General features: G+C 41.3%; 1 protein-coding gene and 1 pseudogene across 6 annotated transcripts; one reads left to right on the top strand and one right to left on the bottom strand.

Moving 5' to 3' along the window:
• Positions 1-542: 542 nt before the first annotated feature.
• Positions 543-18,987, bottom strand: LOC129598826 (uncharacterized). Of its 6 annotated transcripts, XM_055496900.1 has the most exons (16): positions 18,375-18,987; positions 14,468-14,524; positions 14,280-14,349; positions 13,356-13,428; positions 13,077-13,179; positions 12,552-12,869; positions 4,627-4,808; positions 4,252-4,398; positions 3,761-4,050; positions 3,196-3,589; positions 2,836-3,112; positions 2,547-2,762; positions 1,916-2,270; positions 1,371-1,529; positions 1,235-1,291; positions 543-1,152 (listed from the first exon to the last, which is right to left on the bottom strand). In XM_055496900.1, the coding sequence occupies exons 7-16, from the start codon at positions 4,716-4,718 to the stop codon at positions 875-877; spliced, it is 2,265 nt and encodes a 754-aa protein (XP_055352875.1). In that variant the 5' UTR covers positions 4,719-4,808; positions 12,552-12,869; positions 13,077-13,179; positions 13,356-13,428; positions 14,280-14,349; positions 14,468-14,524; positions 18,375-18,987; the 3' UTR covers positions 543-874. The 6 variants fall into 6 exon arrangements, with proteins under 6 accessions (XP_055352875.1, XP_055352873.1, XP_055352874.1 ...); XM_055496898.1 differs by lacking the exons at positions 14,280-14,349; positions 14,468-14,524 and having other exon boundaries at positions 18,375-18,502; positions 18,565-18,987; XM_055496899.1 differs by lacking the exon at positions 18,375-18,987 and having other exon boundaries at positions 14,468-14,693.
• On the top strand, positions 14,810-16,383 carry LOC129598827 (uncharacterized; annotated as a pseudogene).
• Positions 18,988-19,136: the final 149 nt, after the last annotated feature.

The raw sequence follows: 19,136 nt of genomic DNA, 5'->3' as shown, positions 1-19,136 counted from the left end.
CTCTATTGGAACTGTTGGAACTACTGCATATCGTTTAGTTGCGACCTGATGTGACACCAGTGGAACCTATGGAACTCTATTGGAACTTATTGGAACTGATGGAACTACTTTACATCGTTTAATTGCAACCTAATGTGACACCAGTGGAACCTATGGAACTCTATTGGAACTTACTTGAACTGTTGGAATTACTGTACATCGTTTAATTGCGACCTAACGTGACATCAGTGGAACCTATGGAACTCTATTGGAACTTATTGGAACTGTTGGAACTACTTTACATCGTTTAATTGCAACCTAATGTGACACCAGCGGAACCTATGGAACTCTATTGGAACTTACTGGAACTGTTGGAATTACTGTACATCGTTTAATTGCGACCTAACGTGACATCAGTGGAACCTATGGAACTCTATTGGAACTTTTTGGAACTGTTGGAACTACTGCATATCGTTTAGTTGCGACCTGATTTAACATCATTGGAATTTGGAACCTATGGAACCCGTTGGAACTGTTAGAACTTCTCAAACTAACAGCACTGCGCCCTTTTGTGGTACCAAGGGAAAGCATCGAATGCTGCTAGAACTCATTGAAAATAATATCAATATTTTACTAGGTTTCTAATTATGTTTCTAATATTTTAGTAGTTAACGCTACTAGAAAATACCGGTGATGCTCAAGCTGATATCATTAGGAAAGGTTTTACGACGTTTTATGCCTAATTAATTTCGGTAAAATGGGAAAATACAGAAGCACTGCAGAAAATCAAATCTATAATTTAGAGCATTTTAGCAAAGCATATGAAGAGCTAACTGCAAAAATCGATAATTCATAATTAATCGATAATTAATCGATAATTATTAGTAATTAGTTTTTATCGCTTAGAACAGTAAGGACATTTCCAAGGTTTCTGTTTTGGTGGTGGTTTTCCTGATCGGGTAACACGAGGTGACACATACGATGCGCACATATGATGGAAAGCATGTTGGCAGACTGTGCAGCGCAACCACGGTTTGTCTTTGTTGTCCGGAATAAGAGCCACATGACACTTCCCGCATTTTATGATCTTGCTGGATTCGCTTACATTGGTATCGTCTTGGCTGAGTTTTCCGAAACGATGATGAACGGCACGTTTTGTAGCTTCGGGATCATCTGCATTAAACTTCCGTGAGTTTCAGGTCGAAGGTTTATAGTTATGTACAGTTTGCTTCACTAGCAAGTCATTACGATTCACCTTCAGAAACAACGGAAGCGGAAAATGATCGAATTTTGTTTCCTGTGCGGACTCTATCTGCAGCGTAACGTAACATTATAAAATTTCGAAAAAACTTAAATACAAGCTCGATTTATAGTTTCTAGTTAAACTCTACCTTTTGCAGTCATTTTCTTTGGAGTGCTGCTAGATAGTGGTGAGAAGTCACTGTCGTTAGCTGGAAGTGACTGATCCATGTTAGCATTTTGCGTTCCAGATTCAGTAGCTTCCATGGCGCTGCTTTTGCGCTTTCCTATGCCGCTGGACGTTTGCGAAGCTAAATCCACAATTAAAAGTACAAGGAGGATTGGTGCTGAGTCGGCAACGAATTTATCGCTTAAAGTTAGACTTATCACCCATTCCACTGGAGTTTTATTTAGCCGTCAACCGTGGATGGTTGCCTTTCCTAGCATGCGCAACCGCCAACCGAGTATGATGGTAGCCAGGTAGCGTCATGTAATGTACTGCAGCTGTCATATTACGGAGCTGTTGATTAGTGCAGTTAATTACGGTTGACGGCCAAATCAGCCTCCAGTGGATTGGGTGTTCAGACTAACTTTAGGCGATAAATTCGCTGCAGACTCGACACCAAGGTGGAGCTGCTGTATCGCAACGAGATTCGCTTCGAATTCAGGACAAGGCCTAAGTGTGCACCGGTCTTACCATCCAAATGTGGCCTCGCTTTACATGTTGCAGCAGCAGGATTACCGGCCAAGCTCACCTCGGGCGCTTCGTCTAAGGAAACTTGCAAAGCATCGACGATACCATCGATCTTTGCAAGTTGCTCTGAAGTAAAGTGCTCGCGTGGCAAAATTAAGCAACGCCTCCGCACACCCTTCAGATTCACTTGGTGCTGCTTGTCTGCCCAAGCAATCTGGTCAATGCACCAGCGATTTTGTTGCAGCGGGTCCTCTTTTGTTGCATCAAGGAACAAGTCCTTCCGAACAGCCAAACAAAGCACGTCTTCCGCAATATCTTCAAACTTCACCGAGAGAACGTTCTTAAAAAACGTATTCATCTGAAAGAATATATCGTCAAATTTGTATAATGAATTCGAGAACTAGATAATTAATTTTGTTGTACTGTGGTACATAAAGGGTGTTTTATTAGGCATTGGCCGCATTGCCATCCAAATAAAACAAAGTGCAAGCGTAAGTACACTACTTTACCGTACAGACTAAATCACATTTGTAGTATTTAGATAAGATTTTTTAGCCTGGTGTCGTTTTCGATAATTTGTGTCACATATTCTGTGAGCAGTTTACATGACGAAATACACCGTTGAGCAACTAACCTTTTCGGCATGAGTTGTTTTGCGTAGTGCTTCTATCAGTTGAGCAAAACTTTCTTTGGCCAAGCAGTTGCTTCGGTCGGGAAGTAAAGATAGCGTTGTACGCGCGGTCAAACCATTGCGCGGTAAAGTTTGATATGGCGCGGCTTTTGAAATATGCCGTAGCAGGCATTGGAGAGCTTCTTCCTTGTCGTACTCGCAAGCAACTTTACGGGCAATCTGCAGAAATATTTAAGAAAAACAGAATGAATGCAAAGTCATCTAGCGCTATGGAAATAACGTTGTATAGTACCATATCCCCAACAGACGACAGTATAGAGTATAAGGTTGCAATTCGGTGAGTGCAGCTAACCATTCCCGCTGATAATAGTTTTGGTTTGATGATTTCGTATTTGTCATTAACCGCATTAGTCAGTTCACGGCATCCTTCCTCGCCAAAATGAAGCAGTTTCCGAACATCTTTGGATGCACGTTGCTGCGCTTGTTCCAGAAGTGTGAAAACAGTGTTATCAATGTCGGTTATCTCGTTATCCATGGTCAAAATAGCTACCCGACTCAATGTCCGCATTCTGTAAAAACCTCAGGTTTTCGTGGGTGATGACACAATCGAGTAGATCACAGAGCTTAAAGAGCGAAATTTATTGAGACTGACTTGTCTTTAGTTGCGGCAGCGATATCATCCAGGCCATCGGAATTCATGGTAAGCGCACAAGACGAAGTAGGATGCACACCACCGCTGTTTTTGTTGCGATAGTTTAGATATAGTTTTCTTTCGTACACGCATCCAAATATACGTGGCATTAGCTTAGGAAATGGATTATCGTGGATTATTAAAGGAACGTGCAATTTTGTCCAGCGATCAAGGCCTGCGGAATCAGTTATTTCCCCTAAATTGCAAATGTCTTCCATATTTGTCCCGAAAATTGACACGCTCAGATTCAGAAGGAGCGTTTTCCACGTGTCTGGTAGTCCGACTACGATCAAGCTTGGCAAACCTTTGAAGTGCCTGATCAGGACTCCGTAAAACATGCTGATCCAAGAATGTGCTAAAAATTATATCCAATATTCAAACTTATACAAATTCAATTTAAAAGTATTTCTGTTTTCTAGACAACCAATACAAATAATTAAAGTAAATTCAGGTGGACGCGGTATCAGTGGATATGGTTACAATAATACGAGTATCTTTTTATAACAGTGATAAATATTTCACTCACCACACATTAGTACGAAGGTGTAGTAGACATCTAATGGCAAATGTTGTCTTATAATGGCAAACAGTCTGGCCTTCTTTTTTCCCTGATAGACCTCGACAGTGCGGGGAATTAAAACGGATGACAAAGGCGTCCACACATATGCACATTTATCGGTGTCGGCTAACACCATTCCACCCTCAAAAGGGACGAAAATTATGTCCGGACCAAAAACGAAAGTAACACCGTCTTCTTGCAGCCCCAGGTGCGAAACCGCTTGCCGCTTTAGCGGAATTTCTTTGTCTTCGCATTTCCTGTAAGAAATGAAAAAATATGCATACATATGCGTTGGATTGGGTGCTTCATTGCGTCCAGTGCTTACATGTATACTAGTACTTCTGTGTAGCTACATAATAACATCACAAAAGCACTTGATCCATTATTATTAGTATACTTTCTGTTGTGTTTTTTTATATACAGCTTTCTTATGTAGTTTTTCAATATATTTTACGTACTCAATATACCGTTGGTGATACCACTCCCCTAACTTGGCGAGAACCTTGTTGCTCATGTTGGAAAACGCGGACGAGCCGCCTTTGATATGCAGATCCGAGGAGAAATCTTTAAAATTGTTCCACGACTTGCTACGAATGTAAACCTTCCTGCAAACCAGAATTGGCCGATATACACAAAATATAAGTACCTGATCGTCTAAAGCGTATCAAAGGTCCGTTATCGTTACAGTATCAGTTTTAAACGTCTGAGGTTACGGTACGAGCTGCGCTATTCTTGTATGTAAACCGAGTTGCAAGTTATAGCGCGAGTTTAAGCTACCGTAGAATCGTAGATACCATACAATAGTGCATATAATATAATAAATAAATCTGTACCTCGTGCAGCTGTCGTCCTGCAGTTCAAATAGCGTTCCAGATTCTGTTGTTTTTCCTTCCACTTCTGCAATGGGCGTTAACACAAATGCCATAATCCAGTCGTCCACTGCTCGTTTTTCCTTCTTTTTAAAATAATAGGTACGACCATCCTTCTCTTTGAACCGGTATTCAGCTGCCGTGAACTGTAATAAAGCGCTACTCTATAATCGGCTTAATTCCTCCAGTTATTAGTACTCTGTGCACAAACACGCATAAGTTTCTTACACAAAACGAATCTGAAGCCGATTGGTTAGACATTATAAAGTATCTGTAAGCCTGTTCACAGGATGCAAAGCCAAATTAAAAAGGTCAGCAAATTTCTTAATTATTTAATTAGAATGCGTTTGTTAAAAAACATGCTGTTTCCAAATGATTACAATTTACAGCTCATTTTTATTGGCACCTTCCCACAAAAATTAGGGTTGGATACAGTTTACTGTGTTTCAGCCTGGTTATTTGTACAAGAAGTACGTTTAATCACTTTAATGACAAATTATACGTTGACTAAGCTGGTACTGCATTGATTACAGTAATAGTATTACGTATACCTAATCTAATAAACGATCTATGGGTGCCATACTGCCTTTAATTTGTAGCTGTGATTTCATGGCCAGTCGATGAGTTTGGCGCTCGCTGTGCAGTGAAAGTGCAGTCAGCCGTCCCATCCCCAATGATGATTGGACTTTTGGGTGAAGTACTGACTAAAAGGTGAGCACAATTCTCCACATAGGGCTGTTTATGTGGGCAAAAGTGTGGCACAGGTCGCTGCTGGAATATATTGTGTGTCCTTTAGTGCTATTTATACAGCAGTATCACATGAGCAGCTATTTATACAGCAGTATAACTTGAGCAGTTCAACAGTTTCTGCCCGACGTTTAATAAGTCCTCAAGAGCGTTATCGGTAAAATCAGGAAAATTACGTGACCTTAATTTATGCAGTCTGTCTCGAACGTTTTGTTATGGAAGAATTATTTTGACAGTAATGGTATTTACTGTTTAATCAGAACGTACAAGCGCATTTGATAGATATGAACTGCTTCTGTAGGTAAAGTGAAAATCATGACACACGAAGAGCAGAACGGTTCTTTAAGATTATTCCTAAGCAAGTATTCACTGGACGAAATCCTGAAGTTGTGCACCGTTTGCACCGCAAACCGATCACTGGACATTATGGATACGGTTCTTTTGGAAGTATGCCAAAATGTGTGATGTATCTACATATTTCTTGAAATATTAGTTAGCTATTGCTTTTAATTAACTACTGCAATATCATTGTAATAAATGATATACTGCATGTAGGAACTTGCACACCGTGTACAGCTGGCACCTGATCGGCTTAGAGATATGTATATCCACGTGATGAACGAAGCGCCGTCTCTCCTTGATTTGATTTCGCCATCGGATCCAAGGAGTATCGTTGTAATTACTCCTCCAGTGAAAACGTGCGCCGAAGGCTGCGTGTACCAGAGGGGCTCTAAAACAGGCCTACCTTTGGAACTCGGTCTTCATAATAAGCCAGCTTGGGTAAATATATACCTTTACGTAGTCACAGTTACTAACAACTCGTTAGTTATATTCCTTGTTCAGTGAACTGTCTACTGTCTTGAGTACACACACTTTTACGTTAATTTTCAATCGGTATTTGTTAGTTATTATTAACTGCTTTGAAATACAACTGAATATTGCGGCAAAAATACAGTACCCTAAGCATTTTTTCAGGGCACACTGCACGACATTAACGGAATGAGCCGATCTTTCGTTCGCCTATCGTATAGATGTCCAACCTGTCGTAGTATATACAAGTACGACATGTTTCAATCCAAAAAGGATGGCAAATACCGCTTTTACGAGCACGAACGAACGCATGTGCGCGTGACCCAGACAACTTATTGGTCTAGAACGTTATGCAAATTCTTAGTAGAAAGCGTGTAAGTGCTCTAATTAAATACCTTATAAATAAATCATATTTATCTTAACAAAACTAAAATTAACTGATTACACGGGAATTAGTGCTCTTTTCTCTTCTTTGCTACACAACTGCCAAGTAAAGCCAACTTTGTTTTACAACTTCCTTTTCAAGATTGCATTGCAAAGCGTCTTTCAACGGGTTCTGCGAAACGTACCTCGAGACATACGGAAAAGCTGCCGGTAAATTTTTCCCAAAACCATTGGCTTTTTTCATTTGAAAACTTTAATCTACTTTGTAGGATTTGATGTACAGAACGTGTCCGAAGCGTTTTTCCGCTATGAAACAGAAAATGAAGTTCGGGAGAATAATTTGCTTTATTTCGGGTTCTCTTCGGACAAGGACGTTGACCAAGCTTTTCCTGAACTCGACAAACTTCGATGCGAGCGTCTATACCCTCATGTCTGCCATCCGGCGTGCGCTTCCAGAGGTTGCGGAGTGTTGTTCTCGGTTGATGGCATCTGGAAAGCTCACTTCCAGCACTGTGCTTTTGTTCAGCAGGCAAGTGACTTTTAAGAGGAATCAAAAGATCGTGTTGCTCAGCATGTATACAATAAAGTCACAGTGATCATGACAGGACCACTAGAGCGTAGAATAACCTAATAAAGAGAAAACCATTATCTATTAAACGTTTTTAGAATACCGTTGCAAACGTTCAGCTGGTAAACTTTCCAAATATTTGTCCAGAAGAACCGTTGTCTAAACGTGGCGAAATGTATTGCGGGCCACATTCTCTTGCTGCACAACTGGCGAATATTCCAACAAACAAAAGAAAGGTCACGCTGCAACATGCTGCAGCTAGCGCATTTCATCTTCAAGGTAAACTTTCTGTATTGGTGCAATAATCGTACTTTTATCCGATTATTCTTGCAGCGTCTGACCGGGTTTTAAAAAACTTTCGCGCTGATGAAGTGACGCTTCCCGGCGAAACAGTGGAAGTAGAAATCTCAATGCCGGAAAACAATGATTCAACAAGTGAACTGGTTTGCACAAAAAACCTAGGTGAACCGAAACTGCAGCCAGTTCGGTCACGAGGATACATATTTGTGGTGCGAGCGGGTGGTCACATCGACATGTTCTCTCCTATATATAAGTGCGCATTTATATGGGATTCAGCAGTTAGTGACACATGTACCGAACCATTGCTTTCCTGTTACAGGTCTGAGTCTCCATCCCAGGTATTCCTTATACTGATTTCTTGGATGTATCAGGTCTTACAAACAGTTCCCTCATGCGACTGGCCAAAACTTTTTTTGGCATATGATAACATGTGCAATCTGGAGCGACTGAAAGCCACGCTTCAAAAACTTTCGCTACCACCGCCATATGACGAGCTTTGGACCAAGGGGATGACGAAAGTAATCGACGGCTTCCACTTGGGCAACCACAAAGGCCATAAATGCCACACAAAGTACAATCCAGACCAAATCCGGGCGGCCTATCCCAACCTGCTCAGTGCTAATACACAGAGTTGTGAGCAGACATTCCGTTGGCTGGGAGCATTCCAGCATGCTATGTTCAAAATGACTAAGTACCGTCAACTCTTCTTTCTACACAGGATCGTTAAGCGCAGAAACTTGTATCTGGAAAAAGTTGCAGCCAATACGCGCTGTGACTCATAAACATTCAGCAGATGATGATATTACTTACAAGAAACAGCCTCGGCTTCGCCTCCGCGTTTCTTGGGTTCTAAACTCCTTGGCCGGTTTACGGATTGTTAACTTAGAACGGATAAATCTGAAGAGCCCGATAACAAAAATTTTATAAAAAAATGGATGTTTTGGTTTCGTGCAGTCGAACGCAATTACTATGACTTTACAGATCATTTTTTGTTAAATTTTCTTAGCGAAAAACCATCCGAATCCAATCACCCACGAGAGTATCACATTACAAACTAAAAGGACGCTAAGACTGGACAGTGGTGCTAGATAGGTCACCCATTAAGAACTTAGCAGGCCCTGCTCTATTTTGCTCAGTAATATTGCAGTTTGGTCATACGTTCACCTAACGGGCTCTGTGCACTGGATAGCTTTGGTAGCTCGGTCACCCACCTACCTAACGGGATCTATGCAAAGGACAGTACTGGTAACTGGGTCACTAGATCACTTAACGGAGTTTTTCAAAGCATCAAACTGCTACAAATTTTAAACTGCTACACTGCTGCTACTAATGAGGTGATAAAATTACGAACAGTATTCGCAAACGATGTCTCTTGTCCTCAGTTTCTGTGCGCTATAGTACCCCTCACTAACATTATTTTCGAAAATACTTCTAACTACAGCAATTTTTGAAGTAACTTTTAGTTCAACAGGTTTCCACAGCAACAGGTAAAGATAGCGTAAGAGCCCGAAGGCATATTTGCAGTGTTTCCTTCGGTTCCAACGGGTTCCAAAAAAGTTTCACAGGCTTAACTGGTGTCACATCAGGTAGCAATTAAACGATGTACAGTAGTTCCAACAGTTCCAATAAGTTCCAATAGAGTTCCATAGGTTCCACTGATGTCACGTTAGGTCGCAATTAAACGATGTACAGTAGTTCCAACAGTTCTAATAAGTTCCAATAGAGTTCCATAGGTTCCACTGGTGTCACACCAGGTCGCAATTGAACGATGTACAGTAGTTCCAATAGTTCCAATAAGTTCCAATAGAGTTCCATAGGTTCCACAGGTGTCACACCAGGTCGCAATTAAACGATGTACAGTAGTTCCATCAGTTCCAATAAGTTCCAATAGAGTTCCATAGGTTCCACAGGTGTCACACCAGGTCGCAATTAAACGGTGTAAAGTAGTTCCATCAGTTCCAATAAGTTCCAATAGAGTTTCATAGGCTCCACTGGCATCACAAAATGTCGCAATTAAACGGTATACAGTAGTTCCATCATTTCCAATAAGTTCCAATAGAGTTCCATAGGTTTCACAGGTGTCACATCAGGGCGCAATTAAACGATGTACAGTAGTTCCATTAGTTCCAATAAGTTCCAATACAGTTCCATAGGTTCCACAGGTGCCAAACGAGGGCGCACTGAGACAGGGCGCTAATCGAACCCACACTAGTTTCTTTGGGTTCGATTAGCGTAACCCTTGTTACACTATTCTCGCCAAAGAACGATGTACGAATATTTGCAGCAGCGGAACTTATGGAACCAATGGAACTACCGGAACTAATGGAACTTTGATGGAACCCCCTTCTTACCCTAAACGGGTTAATCTATGACTTGGCGGTTCCTGGATGCGACACACAGCCTCAGAGCATATGAACACAAGAGGAAAGAAAGACTTTCCAGGAGAACTGGCAAATTGCTTGAATACACTACTGCAGTACTCGTATATCGTGAATTTAAGGAACGACCGTCCATGGAAAATGGAATTCCACGGATGGAATCCAATTTCCAAATCCGCGCTCCATGCGACCGGCTCGGATTTGGAAAATGGAAAATAGGAAATCCGTGGAATTCCAGTTTTTGCTTGGAATTCCCGATTCCCTGTATTTGGAATTCCAAGTGCCCAGAAATGTCGAGTAAAAAATTAAAAAACTGAAAACTTTTTGTGTTTTTCAACCGGTAACTGCAATTTTTTCTGTTTGAAAAATGGCCGTCCCTATTCTGGCGCTTGCCCGGTAAAGAAAACAACGCGCCAAAGATATTGAAAAACGCCAGATTGCAACATGGGTACGCATGCATGACTCGTACAGTATCAGCGACAAGTTACTGTACTGTACCAGTGTCCATTTAACCGCACTACATCAACGCCATGTTTGTACTCAGTAAACTAAGCAGAAAACAAACAAGGATAAAATTACGCAGTACGCATTATCTTATTCAACAGGACAATCCAATGAAATTATCTGTTCGAAAAGGTACATGTATTGTCGTCTGTCACATATATCAAGAAGACTTCTTTTTTTGACCTATTCCACAAGAAAGAAGTAAACGAAAAGGGTCAGTTTGGGCGGCTACGTAAAATAAGTACAGTCTGTATTTGGACTGTCCTCTTGCCTCTTGAATAAGATATACTGTATCTGTATTATACTGTAGACCGGCGGTATCTGTACTATACTCTAGTAGTATAATATTACTGCCTTTTTTTAGGAAAAACAGATAGTTCTGTGTCCCTTAACTCTGTCTGGAGGCTTGAATGAAGTTTTAAGTGATGAATGCGCAGTATTTAAGCACGTGACGATAACTGAAATAGTGTTTTGTTAATAGTTATGTAATTAGACGGCTAAAAAACGGTATTCCAACGAAAACTATGAAATCCTTGGATTTACGGAAATCCATTTGGATTTCCATAAATCCACGGATTCCATGGAATTCCATGGCAATTTCCTTTCCAAATCCTTTCCACGGGCTCTCGCCCGTGGATTTGTCCTCCTTACGTGAATTCGATTATTATAATTATCTTAGTCGTACAGTCGTTTCTTAACCTGTCTCCCTGACGACGTCTTCTTGAAAACGCATGGAAAATTAAATATTCCTTTTGGAGCTATCGAGTTACATTCAGATGTTGTCTCATTTTTTTCTACCTGTTGGGAATGCAACGGAGATGCTGTTCGGTATCATGGCAGTGGCATTCGGATGGGTATTTGAAGGGTCTCTCGCTAAGATATTTGCTACTGGGTTATTGGTTGCAATTTGCAAAGTTTTATTTTTTCGAGGTTCCCTTCTGTCAGAAGGAAAAGCAAAATTAACTTGATCATAGAGTTCTCGTTGAGACTAGACGGTGCGCCGGATCCGATGGCCTCCTCAGAACGATAGTACAGCAATCTGTATAGATTTCTACAAGGAGGAGGAAAGCCAAAATTCAAAACATTAGTCATGTACCCGGCATGCGAACGTTCAGCAAACCCGCAAAACGAAACGCTGCCAAATACGGAATAGCTTCAATCGCGTAGCTACCGAGTAGTAGGGCTTTACAAAAATCCGTACTACATATTTGCATTGCCATAACTTTTTCCTATGCTTTTCAAGTTTAATTTTTTCCTATGCTTTTCAAGTTCTGAGCTGACAACTGGTGCATTTTCCATCGGACTGCGGCAAGCAAGTCAATGCACTAAAAGGTCACAAGGACAACAGGAATACGTTAAAATCGCGATAACAAAATAATGGTTATGATTACGTAAGCTACAACCTTCGTCGCATGATAACAAGTTTCATGTACGATCTTGGCAAACCGGAAAGAGGCTGTGGTGGAACAGAGACGAATGGTCATACGACAGAATATTTATCTCATTTCAGTACGTGCGCATTCACTGTAATGACGCTCGCATTTTTTTCGTTGGCACTACTTGTAGATTTATTGGAGATACAGATTTTTAATGGATGCGCAGTACTTTACAAACAGCATATTTCCGGTAGTAAGCCACCTGATATTCAAAACGGTGGAGTATTTGGTGTACTTGAAGTACGAGTAGCTGTGAGTCGGTATTCATTATGGAACTGAAGAACTACAATTAAACGTTACCGTTTTGCTTGCCGTCAGCGTATCTGCTGGAACGGCACATACGCCGACGTTCATGTATGCAGCGATCAGACTGAAAAGGAGATTCCCTTAACACAGGCGACAATTTAGACTATTTTTAAATTTCTTGAATATTTACGGTAATTCGGAATTCCAAATATATACCGTCATTCGTAATAATTCAAATTATCGTAATTCGATTATTATACTATCTTGATTTTTATAATTATCTTGGTGGGACAGTCGTTTCTCAATCTCCCCACTGGCGGCCAGAGCTTTGGGCGCGCCCATGTAGATGCGAGCAGTGCTAATTATTATGGAGCTATCAAGATATTATAATATTATTATTCAGATACCGTCTCGTTTTCCGCAATGTTCGTTAGAAATTTATTGTCTTAAAGAGCGTTTCACCAACTGAATGTAATTAGAAAATTTCTGAAAATTCTTCGGTAAAAAATTGCTTACCGAAGCGCATCATTTTGAAGAGTGTGTTTTGAAGATCGCAGTGGCACATTTTTTCATGACCGGTGATGGGCAAAATCTTTTTAAGTTCCACATTCCGTTAAAAATCATCGCTTTGCCGGACAGGGCAACTTATGCGTAATCCTATGATGTGCATGTCGTATGTACTTGCAAACTTCTGGATACCTTTGAACACCGGCCCACCCTTGACGACAGAACCAGTACCAGGTCGCGGAAGAGATCGCAGGCAAGCAGCATTGGCGTCCCGCGGCGCGCTCTGCAATTTGTCACGTCCGCTTTGGACTTCCGGTCTGGACATTTCTACGTCACAATACAACTTTCTACGTCACAATACTTACTTTTCGTTTAAATATAAATAAATTAATGCCCACTAAATTAAAAGAATAGACATGACGTAAATTAGATAATCAGTCACCGAGTATAAATTTTTGACTAGATTTAAATATAAAATATTTATAATTAAATAAAATACAGAAAATCGCCACAAAACGAAAAATTTCGACAAACCGTGAATCGCAGTCGATGCGAACATAAATCAATAATTATCAGCGTGGTGTGCGCAAGGAATATAGGAAATGAAATACCAAGTCATGGCCAGGAAATGCAAACGCTAAAAAAGTAAACAATCGTGATAGTGCGACATTCCACGCTTCCATCGGAATAAAATAGAAACGCACGCACGTCTTATGTCAGTAGGTTTCTAAATCTGTGCAATACAGCAGTTATTGTCAACAACCCCCAGAAATTCATGGGAAACACAAACAGAAAATAACTTTTTCATGTTACCTGATTCTTTTCCACATCTCCATTCAAATGACGACGCAGTTTATCCATGTTCATCATATGCACTTCACATCGTCTAAATACAACAAACAAATTAGCCAAACTCCGTGTTAGCGACCTTTTATTGCTATGCTAACCGCTTTTAATATAGTACAATCACGCGTAAGTTTTCTCGCTTCTATGTTAATGTTTTATTATCTAATTTGTGCAACTGAATATACAACTCAGTGGTATTAAGATTCGGTACTTGTAATTATATATAAAGATTGCAATTTGGTGACGTAATATATAACATCGTACGTGACAAAACGCAGAGCGCGCCGCTGGACGCCTATGCTGCTCACGCAATCTGCTGAAAGCCCCAAGAATCGATGGATCACCGCCTCGCGCTCGGACAGGAAGAAGCGTTCTTCCTCGCGAAGGCAGACGTGATACCAGACAAGATCCACTAACCACCGAACGATCTAAGCGAATCTGTGCTGCTTGCCTTTACGGATCAAAGGTACGCAGTTAACCACGCTGAGAAGTACGCGATGGAAATCCTAAACCCGCACGCAACGGAACGCGTCGAAAAAATATTCCAGCGCAGCACCGAACGCGCTTCGCTACACGCAACAAAACGTGCGTTCCTTGCGTGCGGCGTCAACTGCTTTTCCGCTGCTTAATCGAAGTTGCAGACCAACGCTTGATGTACACCGAGCGTCCATTGCACGTGGCAATCGACCCGGAAGAACTCCTACGTACACAGGATATGACTGTATCTCGGCTAGTGTGGTTGTGGGGCTTTCCACCAATGCCGTTCTTCAAAACTCTGCGGTTGAACAGTGGTTGCTTATTGCTGACCATGCAGACATTCAACTGCGAGAATATGGCAAAGAAATAAAGTGGAAAACCGAATCTCGCTAACTGATTGGATACAAAGGTTACCTTTGCTTGCGAATCCCACAGATCGGATAGTAAATTAACTGCTGCATCTATGGAAAGTGATACGGATGACCTTCAACAAATAACGGCACACGGTCAGATCTGAGGATACTTATAGCTTCTATTTTTATCTAAATTGTAATGATGGTACGCGGTCAAAAAACGACTATGATTTTCGAGTGGTTACTGACTGCGATGCGAAAGGGAAGCACTGAAGTCCCGGAAAACATGGACAACCACCCGGCTTTCTAGAACAATGTCGAACATCTGGATAAAGAGCATCGCAAGCGATTAGCAAATATTATTTAAAGGAAACACATATCTATATATGGCTGTTATACAGATATGCTATAGTGTTAAAGCAACTTAAAAATATCAACAAACAATTGGATAAATTATAGGTAATAACTATAGAAAAACCAGTAACCGATAATGGCATTTAATGCTGGAAGCATTAAATGTCGTTAACGCAGAGCTCACGTAGTGCTTGGCAACGAAATATGTTGTTCGTTGGAGCTGGAAGTATAGCGCAGGGCGTAGGGCTTGTGAGAAAATTATCGTAGTAGATTGAGTTTTCGTTTGTATATTTCGCGCAACCATGAAAATTTTTACCGACGCATGTGGTTCTGGTTGTGGTGGTATATTTGGCTCTCAGTGGTTCTATATCGCCTGGCCGGACAGTGTACTCCAATTAAAACCGCACATAACCTGGTACGAAATGGCACCGATATTTTTTGCGTGTTCCATTTGGGGAGTACACTGGCATGGAAAACGGCTGACCTTTTACACCGATAACCAAGCAGTAGCTCTGGTTTGGACAAAGTTTTCTTGCAAGCATCCTGGTGTCATGCATCTTATTCGTTCAATTCACTTCGAAGCAGCGCGCTACAATTTTCATCTGCGAATAAACTATCTTCCGGGTTGCGAGAATTTAGCGGCCGATGCCTTATCTCGACGCGAGATGGTCAACTTTTTTAACGTATATCCGACAGCGTCTCCTGAACCTAACGCTTTCACGCCCGATTTTGCTGCCTTTCTTCCCAGCCTTGCCGATTCTAAACGGTCACGTTCAAAGTATTATTTCGGCTGAATATTCGTTATGTTTATCACTAATTGTATTTATTCTTGTTTTAGGATACCCGCATAATGCCCAGTTTAATTGCACTATTACATCGCTCTTGCACGCTCATTTAGCCCCTTCAAGCCGCCAAGCTTACGGAGTTGCATTACGCTGCTTCAACCATTTTTGTTTGGTTTTCAAGTATTGCGCGATGCCCTCGGATTCTCATGTCATTCGGAATTTTTTAGCATATTTATATCAGAAAGGTCTTTCATGTGCAACTGCACGTGTTTATTTTTCTGCAGTAGTGACCCATCGCTTACTAAACGGATATAGCGATCCCGTTCCGGACAAGCGGTTTTTGGAGTTCATGTTTTCCGGGTGGATGAGAATCCGTGGGCAACCAATTCGTAAACGAGATGGAATTACTCTGGACAAGCTAACTTTTCTATTGCGCTATATTTCTTCTTTGCCTGTTCCTCCGCACACTATTGCTATGTTTCGCGCTGCCTTATGTCTTTCTTTCTATGGTTTTCTTCGAGTTTCCGAATTTTGTGCACCAAAGCAAGCAGCTGTTTCCAGTTCAACTCTCCTAAGATCTGACATAGTTTTTTTCTGATCGCTGTATCCGGATTCTTTTAAAAATCTCTAAATCTTCTCAGCTGACTCCTGTCACCGTTCTCATTCCTAGCTTGCACAGCGAAACCTGCCCAGTGCTTAACTGTAGTACTTATCTTTCTTTTGGAGATCGTATTCATACTCCTACGTCTCCTCTATTCCTTTCCCCTGATGGATCATTTCTAACTCGTCAATATCTGTCTTCATTATTAAAACGAAGTCTTGGCCATGCGTATTCTTCTCACTCGATAAGAATTGGTGCAGCCTCCACAGCAGCCATTGCCGGAATTCCTGCAGAGCAAATCCGCATGCTCGGACGTTGGCCGAGTGATGCAGTTTATCGTTATATTTAGTCTGATGTTTCTCATATTTCCAGATTGCTTTTTCGGATGTCGTCTGTGCAGTGTGCAGTAACCGGTCTACATTAAAATATTTTGCTCATCCGTTTGTTAAAGCAACTCCGGTGGGGTGTCCGGTGCGGTTTGTGTTGATTTGCCAAGCGACCTGCGGTTGCCTTTCGTCGTCAGTGCACCGTACGGACATTGCGCGGCGTAGACGACAAGCCCCGGCATCCTCAAGCGGCAAAGGTTTACTTCCGAGAGCTCGATAGGCGTTAATTATGAATAATGTTTACGTAATAATTCTGCGCTTAGTGCGCTAGTCCACCATATTAGAAGAGCACACCCGCGTAAGCGGGCAAACTGAAAAGTACTTCGAAAGTTTTTGGGCGAGGCGATAACGGAGATACAGTATGTGCCCAAATTGTGAAAACGGCGGATTGACTGCAGAATCGGCATACTTTAAAGGGTGAAGAAGTGGGTGTACAAATATCAAAGCAAAAGTTGTATCTGCGAATGACCTCTTTGAACCGAATTAGTATTTAAGGATCCGCTAGAAGATCTCATCTTGCTAATGTCTTCGTTGCCATACTACAGCACAGGATTCAAGAAAGTGAAGAAACAGTTGATTAATCTGAAACGCGAATATAAAAATTTTAGCGTGCACTGACTCATTAACGCCGGAAGTGAGATTAACCTTTACCGGTGGTTTCCGGCCGGTTTCAAGTTTCCGATTTCCGTTTCCTGTCACGTTTCCGACAACTGGTCGTCACGAACCAGTGTGAGTTCACTGCGAACCCATAGTTTATTCCGGGCAATGTGAAAATGCGGAAAAAGCTCGACTAGAAGAGGTCATTTTTGCGGAAACTTCTGCTCAACGAGCCTTGTTGACAGAACCTCTGGAAACTAAAGCTGTAATGTGGTGCACAAAATGCACATTCCGCACACCCGTTATTGATTGGCCATAGATACTGGGTATACGGAAGGTGCACCTTTATTCCAGAGGAAGATCGGTTCTGGAGGAAACTCCAATGCGAATCCATTGCGAAGAACCAGCACGGACAATTCTTTTTTTAAAAAAGTAAAACCTTCAAGAATCTTTGTCAAAAGAATTACGTCGAGAATTCCTTGGATCGTGAAGAGGTGCCTAAAGTTAGCAAAGCAAGCGGGGCGGGAATGCGAGCGTTAGATCAAAGGACAAACTTTAATTTTAAAGAACGCTCATAAAATACATTAGCTTGTTCCTTTATAATTGACTTCCGGAGAATCTCAGCAGTCAGCCTTCAATAATGCTTTGAACGGGATCATTTAAAAAAAATCCTTGGTAGACATATCTTTTCACCAATTACGACGTCAAGAAAGTCAATGATAATTTCGATCGGATGCCACTTAAAACGCCAACGCTTATATTACGGACAGAATATGCATCACCAATACCCTAGAAGATTCCGTTCGACCTGAAACGCTTACCAGTATTGCGGACTGTCTACGACTAAAGGGCAATTAAAATTAGTATTTTTTACATTACCAATTCGCATCATCCTACTAATTCCCATAGTTATTATAACTTTTACAACTCTTGTAATTGTTCCCTATCTTAACTTATTTTCAATTTCGTAATTTTTCCGATACAGATTTACGACATGAAATTTTATGCGGATGTAGATTGTAGATCCCGTAAACTGGTTTTGTGGAATTCAGATCGGTTTGTGATGGTCACTTCAGTTAAGTCAGTACAGTACTGGGTTACGCTAATACTGGACAGTATGGAGAAGGACTACAAAACATTTCCTTGCACATTCTTAAGTCGATCGAAACCTTTCCTCACGAAGCCAGCACCGGCGTCCAGTCATTCGAAGAAGCTCAAGAGAAAATCGAGGAAGCCAGAGATGCCGTTCTGGCTCTTGATTTGGAGAATGTGACAGAAAAACATGCAAAGTGGCATGGGTAATTGAGTGTTTTCGATAGCAAGCGTAGTATTACTTTACTCAGCTAAAGTACGTAAGTAAAGAGTTACAGTCTACATAATTATGTTAATCATGAATGTATCATATCCCAAACCGATTTCACGGCCTGTCTTACCGAACCACCATCCAGCAACTGTTCTTCCGGGTAAGACTCACTTTTTCCTCGTGGGGTTGATCCGGATCCGAAACCATAAGAATCATCAGTCCCGAAAACGGATAAACAAAAACACCCATAATCAACAGCTGTGTTGACATAAGGATAACATAAGGAAGCACACGACAACGTAAAACATAAGAAAACATACCATACAGTACAGTCTTAATAGCCCCTCCCAAACGCTTAAACAGGGCATCGTCCGGCGGTTTAGGTCCCGTGTTGCAGGTATCGCTCGCACTGGGTCAATTTGTCGAGATTCCCGAAAGACTTGAAGGTAAGACTGAGAAATCCGTAACGGCAACTACTGTTGGGTTTTAACATCGACGCGAAGAGTACAGGACTGCTGATGGGCGATGCCTCGGCACGTTAACGTGGTGTATTGTGGAAATGTCGAACAATTTTATTTTGGACAAAGTTGTAGATCGAAGTACATGGTGCGACAAAATCAATAAAAATACTTAATACCAGTTAAATTCTACGATACTCGTGAGTCGTAACGATGTGACAATGATAAAGTAAATAATACTGAGCATGGCTTGGAGCGAGTATCAGCAATGGCCAACTATTGAGTATCTGTACGTTTTACTTTTTAGAAATTTCGGTTGCTACCGTAGTCAACGAGCCAAACTTAGGCTGGAATCGAACTGATTTACCATACGGTAAGTGCTTGACAGTTACTTATTTGGTGCAATTATATGTACAAGTATAATGTTGTATAAC

The sequence above is a fragment of the Paramacrobiotus metropolitanus genome, unplaced genomic scaffold (assembly GCF_019649055.1).
Source record: "Paramacrobiotus metropolitanus isolate TYO unplaced genomic scaffold, Prichtersi_v1.0 Parri_scaffold0000130, whole genome shotgun sequence".
NCBI classification, from domain to species: Eukaryota; Metazoa; Tardigrada; class Eutardigrada; order Parachela; family Macrobiotidae; genus Paramacrobiotus; species Paramacrobiotus metropolitanus.
This window is presented reverse-complemented; position numbering and strand designations above follow the sequence as displayed.